This window comes from Antennarius striatus, chromosome 16 (genome assembly GCF_040054535.1).
Source record: "Antennarius striatus isolate MH-2024 chromosome 16, ASM4005453v1, whole genome shotgun sequence".
Taxonomy (NCBI): Eukaryota; Metazoa; Chordata; class Actinopteri; order Lophiiformes; family Antennariidae; genus Antennarius; species Antennarius striatus.
Genome location: NC_090791.1, coordinates 1,867,568 through 1,879,189, shown reverse-complemented (window position 1 = coordinate 1,879,189; position 11,622 = coordinate 1,867,568). Strand labels below are relative to the sequence as shown.

Genomic DNA, 11,622 nt, shown 5'->3' with positions numbered 1-11,622 from the left:
TTCCCTCAATGCACGGGAATGTTTTAAATTTTAATGTAAGGATGTAATACTGTAATGTCCCTCCATGACGTCTAATCAAGTCTGTTAATAACATTGAGATTCTGGAGGATACGTTAAAGGATCATGTGATCATTTAGATTATAGCTTCCTTGAGACCTGAACCGTTTTAAATCATTTGGTAAATATTTTTAACAGATTTTGTTTCCAATGAAAATGCACAATTGTAGTCAACATTATTTAAAGATTCCTTATTATACTCTTTTAAGTTAATTTCACACAGCTTTCAGATGTCCAACTGCACTGTATCTGAAACGTTTTGCCTCAGATTGATCTGTGGTTCTGACTTTCTGCTCCACTGAGTGTTTCCTTCCATCTGTTCCTCTAACAGACATGTTTTGTTTTCTTGGACCGACTAAAGGACTATTTTTACCGCTTTCATTTTCTCAGTAAATATAAATGTCGCACATCTGCACTCACTTTATTCCTTCTGCTACCTGAACGACAAGACAGCTGAGCCGATCCAGTGTTAGATATATTTAACATCAAATCAGATTCAGCGTTACGTAGGAGGGAAGATGACATGATTCAACCTCCAGCTGAGTCTCAGAGGCAGACGGTTCTCATTGCAGCCAAGTCAGAAACACGCTTCAGTGATTTCACAGCCTTGTGGGGCAGTTAGGGGTAACTGGAGCATAATTATGTGACCAACATACAGCAAAGCTTGATTTAATGAGCAAAATAAGAATACCTCTCCTGACTGGTCTCCCAGAATGGAACCCAGCTTCTTTTCTGATGACCTTATTTCACCTCTTGTGAACAGAAAGCATGAAAAAGTCCAGATTTTTAATTAGTAAACGCTTCCTGGGTCATCAGGAGGTAAAGGAGTCTTCATCCCCGCACAAACAAACACACAAAAACCGTAAAAACAAAAAGCATGATAACGTTTCTGTTCTCCAGGGTTCCCAAAGATTTTCTTGAAATTTTGAAGAATGTCTTAGAATTCAGCAAATCGTTTTCAAACACGTGCCTCATTGTAAAAAGGGTTCTTGTTGGTGGCTTCTCACAAGCTAACGCATGGTAGCTCATGTTTACCATCTAGATAAGGATTAAATTTTATGTAACTATGACTACCGACCAACATGTCAAACATCAATTCAACAAAAGCAAAATCTTAAATCCATATTTTTTTATTTCAACAAATTTTAAACACAGTAATATCACTTCATGCAGTACTTCTGAAAAACATGAGAGCAACTTGTAACTGCTGGGTAATATGTTTTCCACATTGTCCATCCTGTATCACATTTTCTGGGTTTAATTCATCAATGTTCGTATATTTTTTGTCTAAACATTATTTATAATAATCCCCATAGTCTTTATAAGCCATGCAATTTTTAAAAAGAAAGGCTCATTAATGAGGCTGTCAATCAATGCTCTCCAATTTATCGTAAAATGATAAATTTTAACGTTAAAGGGGTGCAGCAGAGTTACGGTTGCTATTGTACAAGTGGGTTCAGGCATCATAGGCTAACATGAAAAGTAGCATCTACGTTTATGGAGTTCACAATACGATGGGATGTTAAAGGAAAATGTTTTAAAAAAACAACTTACATTTCTACAAATTGAGATTTTTTTTTTTCTCATGTAAAACAAAAACATCTCCGTTTCAATAAAACCGATCTTAACATACGTTTCCGACGTAATCGTTCATCTCAAAATGATTAAAAGCTACCATGAAAATGGTAAAACTACGAGAACCACTCACAAGTATTCTCACTGAAATCACTTCCTTCACTCTGGCTGCAGTGAATGTTTTCATATATTTCTAACGGACTACAAATGCCTTCATTTCACTTTTCTTCTTTACAGGTTGTCCGGTGAGGTCATGTCTACTTCAGGGACCTCCCATTTCTATCGGACAAGAGCAAATCCTCAGTGGAGCTCCAACATGTCGGACGGGTAACGTCCCCCGATGCTAGACACCCGTCTTCCTCTTCTCTCACCCGGAGGAATCCTCCATGGTTGACGCCAGCTTTACAAACACTAGCTGTGAGCTTGAACGCATCATCAATCGCCTTTACACGCAGATCTCAATGGGCGTGGTCACCAGGATACGCCCTCTTTCGTTGTTTTCTCTGTTGACGCGTTCGTAGCTGCCGGTGGAAGTCGGCGAGCTGTTGGAGGACATGGAGGAGTAGTGGGTGTCCATCAGGACGCCTCCCTTCGCCGCCAAACAAGCCGGAGACAAGCTCTGCTGCTTCAGTCTGTCCACCAACGCCTCCTCATCGGAGGAGGAGGAGCTAGTGTCCAGAAGCGGCGCGCAGCTTGCTAACGCCCCTCCGTTGCCGTCACCGTTTCCGTTCTCCACGTCCAACAACCAGCATTTGTTGAAGTAGCTGAAGACTTCTTTAACGGAGCAGCGGCGCTCCTGCTCGATGGACAAGAGCCTACGAAACATCCGCAACGCTTCGTCCGTGAAGCGCCGCCACTGCGACGGCACCGTGCCCGTCCGGCGGTGCTGCCAGCGCACAAACTCCTCGTAGAAGGTGTCGTTAGCCATGGCCTTCTCCCAGGGGAAGTTCCCCGTTAGCATGCAGAAGAGCAGCACGCCAAACGCCCACACGTCCGTGCTCTGGTGCACGTAGAAACCCTCGTGCCGGGAAGCGTCGCAAAGTTCCGGCGCCGTGTACGGGATCGTGCCGCTCACGCGCTTCACCGGAGAACCGGAACGTCGGGTCATGCCAAAGTCTGACAGCTTGACCTTCCGGCACTCTTTGTCAAAGATAAGGATGTTCTCTGGTTTGATGTCACGGTGGACCAGCTTCTTGCAGTGCAGGTAGTCCAGAGCGATGGCCACCTGGTGGACGCAGCGCTTGGCCACCGTCTCGGGGAGTCCCACCTGGAAACGAAGGGACGAGGAGGTCACATAGTCAGCAAGCTAGCTAACAGCAAACAAGTAAGCAGCAGAAAGACTGAACGATGCTAGCACTGCTAGCTGACATGCTACCATATCGGCAGGGTAGCTACCTAGCAAATAAAACTTGAAAACAGACTACAGCAAATCCAAACATGGAAATCTCATGATTCTCCATATTTGGATCTGGATCGTAATCCAGATCCGGAAGATTACCAAAGTTAGAGATGCAGCACTGCCACCTAGAGGTAGGTGAGATAATGCAGGTTTCATCACGCATCTGTAGTTTGTGTGGAAATAACTTCTTAAAAATAGTTGCTTATATTTGGAGAAAAATGTTTGTCTTCCATTAAAATAAAACTCGGTGGCTCCGCCCATCTCACCTGTGGGGGGATGATGTCGAACAGATCGCCCGCCAGGGCGTACTCCTGAGCGAAGATGTAGTAGTCGTCGGTTTCGAAGGCGATGCCGTACATGTTGATGATGAAGGGGCAGGGCGACAGGTACAAGGAGGTGCTGTACTCCCGCAGGAAGCTCTTCAGCTTGGTCGTCTTCTTTCGCAGAAACTTTAAGGCCATTTTAGTGCCTGGAAAAGAACGGAGACGTGTTATGTAACACTAAGACTCCTTCACTGCTGCAGCTTTTGAGGGGGATTTGTTTCGTGGCTTCCCATTTTTGTACGTGAAATGTAATTAAAATCATCTGAAAATGTGATGAATAATTAAAATCTTTCACAGCTGAATTAAATCCTGATGGGTTTGGGGTTGATGTTGTTGTTTTTTTCCAGGAGATTTATAATGCAATTATTTCAAGTACTCCACTGGACTGGTTGCTCTGAGGACGTTGCCTCAGCTTTAAAATGAGGCTAATCTGATTTCATGTTGGGGATTTTGCAGTAAGTGATGTTTTCAAACGGGAAACAGAAGGAGGATTCTCGCTCTGCCTGCATGAAATTATTGCACTGGAATAAAAAAGGATGTACAAATACATGCAGGAATATTTTACTTATAATTCTCGGTGTTGGGATAACTTTCTGGTGATTTCAGTCTCCACACGCCCATGAGATCCAAACACGACCACCGGACACATGTGTTCTGATGTTTTTATAAAGGTTAAGAAAAGCAGTTGTTGATCATTGACTCCTCAATGATCAACAACTGAAGAGACATTTAAAATCCAGAGAAACGTCAGAAGAGCAACATTCAGGACGACTGTTAGCCCGTGCTAGTATTTGATGTTAGTGTTCTAACAATTGCTACACCATTTGTTCGATTATAGATTAGAAAATGCATTAATTTATCACCTCTGTTAAAATGCGTTTCCAGACCAATCAGGAGACACCATCACGATTTTAAAAAGACAAATGTACGTGGACGACAAACCTCCACATAAACTAATGTGGAGGAGGGGTTAACATAACAGGTGTAACATTAGCTCAGAAGTGGTTGAACGCTAACATTGGCTATTGCTAATGTTAGCATTTCTAATCAAATATTCCGTTTTACTGTGAAATATGAACCGGAGCTCTTCTAGGCGTTCAAGTGAAGGACTTGGAACGCCGCCACGTCTGCCTCTCCTACGCCAATAGTCAGCGAAGTCGAGACCGGACGCTTCTCCGATAGCGCCGGGTCAGCGCTGGAGAGGGTTTTCAGTTTGAAGCCCCTCCGGGGAAACGTTGAGAAGCAGTTCTGTCATGAAATATCTCCAGACTTCCACCGTCAGTGGTCTTTACAGACTGTTTGATCAAACAGGAAATGGTGAACCGAGGCTGATTAGTCAGATTCTTAGCTTTTATAGCCGCTTCTCCTGCACCAACAGCTAGCCAAGATGACACGGGACGCTTCTCCAATAGCACCGGATCAGCTCTGGAAGGGGTTCATGCATTTTTTTTCTGGGGAGGTTGGGAGGTGCTCAGAAAGACTATCACCTGAGACAAGACCCTAACACAACAGTAAATTCAAAATGTGTGTGTTTTAGCTGCTATTGATGCTACTGTTGGGGGTTCTTGGGTATTATCTCTATATTGGTGAGAACACTGCTGATCTCTGATTGGTTGATTACCCTGAACAGTACACAGGCCTTGTAGATGACATCACAGCAGTTTTGCATGACATCACCAAGACAACCGTCGAGGTTGGACTTCCTCTACATAGACCGACCTCCACAAAGACAAGTCGAGACTACGGCTTAAATAGAGTCACGTGGCTCTAGACGGACTTGAACCCCAACCAGGGCAGTTACCTCTGATCTTGTGGACCACCAGGTCCACTTTGCCATAGGTGCCCTTGCCCAGCTCACAGACGACGTCGTAGTGCTTGTTGATGTCCAGTTTCTCCAGGTTCTGAGCGGCGATCAGCTGGAGCTCCTCCAGGATGTCGGCGGAGGCGTGGGAGCTCATTGTTGTGGAGCGGCGGCGCGGAGGCCAGGTCTAGAGATGTTCCTGAGGGGCAGGAAGGAAAGCAGGGTTTAACCCCCAGGGCCCAAAATAACCCCACCACCACCACTGTAAACAAGACACACCTACTGCATTGTGTGCTCACAAAAGGTAACCGACCTTTGAACCGAGTACGGTCTGAGAGAAAGACTCAAAGATCAAAAAGACCAAGTCATACTTTATTTATACGACATTCATCCATCATTCATCAATTATCTATTTAGTTAGTCTGACCATTTAGATAACAGAGGAATAGATAGAGATAGACAGGCAGACATAGAGATAGATAGAAATGGATATACTGTATCTTGAGAGAGACAGATAGAAATAGAGAGGGAGAAAAAAAGAGTGATAGAGATGGACAGATAGAGGTAAAGATATGGAGATAGAGATAGAGATAGAGATGAGACAGTGAGACAGACGGAGAGATTGGAAGAAATATATATAGAAAGAGAGATAGAAGGAAATATATGGAGATAAAGAGATAGATAGAAAGACATAGATAGACAGGGATAGAGGTCGAGATACCACGAGAGATAGACAGAGAAAGAGACCAATCAAAGCCATGCTTCAGTCTCATCTTCTTCACGTTTCTACGAATCTCCTGCTAAACGAAGTGACTTCCTCATCCGACATCGACCATCTGTCCTCCCGTACGATCGAACATCTGATCGGACGCGTCTCCACTTCCGTCTTTCATTCTCAGCGAGTCTGTCTCTATTTCCTCCATCTGCTGCTGAGGCAACACCGCCTGCCACGCTCGTCGCCCCCGACAACCCTGATGAGCGGGACGGGAAAGTGTTTCTTGGAGACAGGATGCTGGCCACGCCCTCTGCATGCATCCATATGCTACGACCTCGCGACGTGGAAACACGTTTGGCGCTCCGGTGAAGGGTGTGGAGCAAAGCAAACATTCCCTCTGGTCCGACCTCCTTTGTTTGGTTGTTAGTTCAGTTCAGTTCCTTTGCTTTACCCATAATGCAACTGATGATCGCTGGAAGTCCCTGCAGTGACGCTGGCTGGTAAAAACACGTTTGACAAGCAGATGAAACCGAGGCGTTGGCCGGATGTCCGCTCAGCATCCATCCGGCGTCGATAGATCACACGGCAGACGAGAAAGTGTGTGTGTGTGTGTGTGTGTGTCTCTGTCTGTGTGTATGTGATTGTATGGAGCTGCCGACCAGCTCACAACTGAACACACACCTGAAGTATACACTCAAGTCAATCACAAAGCATCCTGGGGGATCCAGAGCTGCTGAGCAGGCCTCCGGTCAGGATAAGGTTCGCTAATATTCAGCAGATTCTCTGGAAATCTGGGCCACAACCTGCCGGACAGCGGGATGCAAACCTGACGAAGTGGGATGGCGCTCTGTCGCTACCAAGGAAACGATGCAAGACATCCAAGTAAGCTGATATATACAATGAGGAAGAAGGACTAATGGTTTCCTAGTTTAGTCTGGAGGCTAGCGAATTCAACTAATGTCTCCTGGAACTAGCTGGTGGCGTTACCTGAGGTTTACCTCCAACACTCAAATATCAATTCGTTTCTGCCTCATCCAGACTTCTGGATTATTTCCTGCTGTATCTGATTTTGGATTGGCTCACATTTAATCCTGATTTCCTCTGGAGGAGGAGCAGAAACAAAGCGAGGAGGCGGGACCACCGGAGCGCAACATGTTTACAGTCATAATAACCTTGACATGCGAGTGAACAGAACGTTCCTTCCCTCTAAACCCTTTAATCTCTGGAGCGTTCGCTCCAGTTTGCTCCGCCTCCGCCGCAGTCGCCGTGTTCCGAAAATGAAAGGAGTCTCATCCTGAATAATTAGGAGCATCTCGCATTCGCTTCAGCTCCTGGGCGCTCCTCCTAACGGTAACGGTGCCAAGGCGGCGCCCAAGAAGACCTCAGATTCCACCGAGACCTGGTTCAGCAGGAAAACCAGGAGTCTTCCAGAACTGGAGGAATGGACTAAGATTCCTCAGGAACCAGAACCTGGAACCAGAACCTGGAACCAGAACCTGGAGTCTGAATCAAGTTAGCGGCAGAAGCGTCTCTAGAGACGCTGGTCAGACCATCAGAGTCGGGCGCGGTCAAGAAATACACTTCAATATCTGGTTTAACCAGATATTTATACCACTGGTTTGTTTTGGTTCTGCATCCTGTTTAACCCCAAGGCATTGTGGGAGGTGTAGTTTCAATTGTACATTTGAATGTAAGTAGAAGCAGTATTTCCTGAACACTAACATATCTAACATATAAACATGTCGTCTTGTGACTCCGCCCAGTTGAGACCTTACATCATCAGCAATACATGTATGTGTGACTGTTTTGAAGAGAGCATCGCTAACGGTCGCTACGACCAGACGACAGTTCACCGCTTAGCTCGGTGTGTTGAAATGCTAATACGCTAACGTGCTAACTTGACAGGAACGTCTGTGTTGTTCGCTGCTGCAGGAAAACCAAACGCCGGCCGCTGCGGATCGACACCTCATTACTCAGCTGTCAAGGCCGATCAATAGGTCGGCCAATTAAAAAGTGCTCACTGATCAAAGCCCATATTTGGCGCCACAGGATTTCCTGTGGATCTCAGACGGCTTCCGAAAATGGAGAAAACAGTTTTCGTCTAAATCGACTTTAATTAACGGAGTTTAGGTCTGGTTTTAGATTTTGTAAAGCAAACAGTTGCGAATGCGTTGAATGAAATGCTTCCAGCTGGACCCCCCCCCCCGCCCCACCCAGACGACACCCCCTCCCACAGTGTTGCAGGTCATAAACCCGTCCAGGTGAGCAGAAGGGACACATACCAAACAGAAACAGGTTTCTGACAGGTTGGGTTTGTTTCTTTGTGGGCAAATATCCGCAAAACTGACACTAAGCCTCGGTGCTAGCATGCTAACATGCTAAAGGGAGCTAACTTTGCATGAAAATACTTCCGACCTGTTAAGGTCAGGGCACCAGGCTAGCTTCATGTACTGAAACCCGATTGTTGCGGCGGCGTGACGGTTAGCCAGCAGGTCACACCTCAGCGGTCAACCTGCTGGTCCAGCGGTGCCGACGCAGCGCTTTGAGAAAAGAAAACCTCGGCTACGAGTTTTCTCGATGCCGTTCTGGGTCAGGTCACGACCTGACGTTTATCGCCATAGGTTAAAGCTGCCGATCAATCATTCAATACAAACAATAATCAATAATGGAAAAAAACAAAACAGCTTTAAGTCTGTTTCTCGTTGTGTTCGCCTGCAGGGATCTCAGCCGGCGTGGTGGAACAGTTTGTGTGCAGTAACAACAGGACGCTTGTTGGAGCGCTGCTCGTCTTTTAGCGTTTGCATCGAAACAATTCTCAGATTCTTGTTGGAAAAAAACAAACAAAAAAAAAAATTTCCCTCCAGGTCCGTCACGGATTCAACCTTCATCCGATCACCGAGTGAACGGACGACTCTTTCAGCAAAACTGCCTTAATCAGCATTTAATCTAAAAATCAAATAAACTTCCTTCATCCCACAGATGTCAATTTTTCTGCCTTAAATTGATAATATTTATTGGCTTTAGCTATAGATTGCTAGTGTTGCTGATTTCCTTTGTTTCTACTCTCTCTCTTTCCTGCATGTTGTTCAGGCTCCGGTGTGTTAAAAAAAAACGAATGTAAAAAAATAATTTTAAAAAATAAAGGAATTTTCTCTGTTCTCTGAGTTGTTTTTTTGCATTTTTAGTTCAATAAGTCACAATTTCCCAAAGCCTGTTGTGTTTCATCATTTTAGATTCTAAATCACATTTTTATTAAAATGTTTTAAAAAATGCATAGAATTGAGATACAATGTTACAAATGTTTCAAAAATTATTTAAAATGTAAAAAAATAAAATAATAAAATGTCACATTTACAACATGACTGCATTTAATTTGAATTATTTTGACTTTTTTTTTTTTTTAAATGCTTTGTCTATTAATTGATTATCAATCCCGTTATGGGGGGATTCTTTCTGCGGGGCATCGAACGCATTTTCTCTGCAAAAGACTAAAACCTTCCTCGTCCGCGGTTGTTTACTGTTGACAGGGTAAACAGGGTGTTTACAGGGTGTTGACAGGACAACAAAGACCCCCGGTGCGCGTCTGCAGACACAAAGCGTCCCGTCCGTCACACCGGAGGAGGATCGATCGGTGGGAGCCGATCGGTGATCGGTGACCCGCGGATCCGGTTCGGGATGACACCGTCTGTGGTTCGGTCACGTGATCCGCGCTGGACTTTACAAGAATTTAAGGTTTAAGTTTAAAAAACACTTTGATAAACAGTTTAATAAACAGTTTAACGGGGGAGGACGGACAACGCGCCCACAGGCGTCCCGGTGCGTCGCGGCGCAGAGGCGCACCGAGCAGCCGTCGGTGGGGTCCGAACCGAACCGGTAACTAACGCGCAGGTAATTGGACCGGACCAATCACCTGAGAGGATGAGAGCTGAGCTCACCTGTCACAATGCGGTGCGAGCAGCTGTCCGTCCACACACACACACACACACACACACACACACACACACACACACACACACACACCGGGACCGAACCCACACCGGTTCCGCTTCACGGTTCTGCGGGTGAGCCCGAATCCTCCGCGGTCCGCCCGGTGCCGTCCGTCCGTCTCCCCGTAATGATCGATCCAGCAGCCGCGTTCTATTGTCTATGCTCCCTGCCGTCAGGACCCGCCCACTGCCGATAACGACCAATCAGGACGCGGAGCGGCGGTGCGCTCCACGGAGATGCCTTCAAGGATATCGGAAATTCTGAAATCAGTTCTGAAACTGTTTGGATCTGAAACGTTTGGGAAGTAGAAAGTTGGCACGTCTGGTTCTAACAGTGACTGGATGATGACAGAGTGATGGAATCTGTTCACTTAAGATCATGTTTCTGATTGCCGAGCATGTTGCCGCCATCTTGGCCCCGCTAGTGGCGAACAACCCCTACCACATTCAGAACTCCATGGACTCTGTGGAAAAGGTGAGAGGACTGAGAGTGGATACAGATGAGACCGTGGTATCCTACGGATGCAGTGAGACAGCAGCTTTCACAGGACACCACCCTCAGCGACAGGACAAACCTCAACCCCGACCAGAACTGCCAACTTTTGGACCTCTGCCCCGACACCACCTACTTCCAGGACAGAGGGAACTTCTATAGGCAGAAACACGGATGTGCCATGGGCTCGCCGGTATCTCCAATCGTGGCCAATTTGTACATGGAAGAGGTGGAACACAAGGCCCTTACCTCGTCCAACGGAACACCACCAAGCCACTGGTTCTGGTATGTGGACGCTACATGGGTTAAGGTAAAAATCCACGAGGTGGAACCTGACACCGAACACATCAATAATCAGCAACGTCCAGTTCACCAGAGAGGATGTAAAGGACAACAGTTTGGCCTTTTTGGATTGCGAGGTCGGCATAAAAGATGACAGAAGTCTGTGTGTTGGGGTACATAGGAAACCAACACATGGACCAGTACCTGCTCTCTGACTCTCCCCACCCACTGGAGCACAAGCTGGGTGTCATCAGGACCCTGCAAGACAGGGCTGATAAGCTACCAACCAGTGCCCCAGACCAGGTGACAGAACACCAACACCTGAAAGAGGGGCACTGAAAAACGAGTGGATATCCTGACTGGACCTTCATGAAAGCTCACACAAGATCCAGAAAGGAGAACAACCCAGTGAGGACGGAGGAGAACCACACAATGGTTTAGTGATCCCGTACCTGTCGGGGGTGTCTGTGACATCACCTTCGCCCATTTACAATCATGTCCTCTCAAAACTCCCCAAAAGAGATTGTCTCAGCGGATTGACCCAGGTGATGTGTCTCATGCTAATGACCCTCATTAGCATACAAAGGTGAAACTCACATCTCAACGACCCCCCCCCCCTTTGACCCCCCCATCAACAATCGTTGAGGTGCCAGACGGGTTTCAAAGGCAGTCGTTGGAATGTGGATAGCACTGACCGCACCCCAAAGGGTTAATTAGCTGGGACAGGACCAGCCACCCTCAGAACTGAAGGAGTCTCTTGGACCAGAGACGAAATGTCTTCAAGAACGTAACGTCCAGCGGATGGACTTGAACCGCTCTGGATAACCTGGACAACCGAACCCACACAGACATCTGGTAGCAGTCAACACAACAGTATTCATTTCTACAAAAAAATTATTTCACTAATAAAAACTCTCGATTTTTCTACAACTGGTTCTGTTCTAAAGGGTCCTTCAGAGAAATCATTCAAATCCAGAGGCTTCCACTCGTT

General features: G+C 46.2%; 1 protein-coding gene across 1 annotated transcript; it reads right to left on the bottom strand.

Moving 5' to 3' along the window:
• Window positions 1-1,182: 1,182 nt before the first annotated feature.
• On the bottom strand, window positions 1,183-9,976 carry unm_sa1261 (un-named sa1261). Its single transcript, XM_068336715.1, has 4 exons — window positions 9,806-9,976; window positions 5,156-5,354; window positions 3,298-3,500; window positions 1,183-2,899 (listed from the first exon to the last, which is right to left on the bottom strand). Exons 2-4 carry the CDS (start codon window positions 5,310-5,312, stop codon window positions 2,078-2,080), a joined length of 1,182 nt encoding a protein of 393 aa, XP_068192816.1. The 5' UTR covers window positions 5,313-5,354; window positions 9,806-9,976; the 3' UTR covers window positions 1,183-2,077.
• Window positions 9,977-11,622: the final 1,646 nt, after the last annotated feature.

Coding starts and splice junctions, on each gene's coding strand:
- unm_sa1261 (XM_068336715.1), bottom strand. CDS start 5,312: ATGAGCTCCCACGCCTCCGCCGACATCCTGGAGGAGCTCCAGCTGATC. Junction 3,501..5,155: donor GGTGGTCCACAAGATCAGAG/GTAACTGCCCTG, acceptor GTTCTTTTCCAG/GCACTAAAATGGCCTTAAAG. Junction 2,900..3,297: donor TCGACATCATCCCCCCACAG/GTGAGATGGGCG, acceptor CTTCGTTTCCAG/GTGGGACTCCCCGAGACGGT.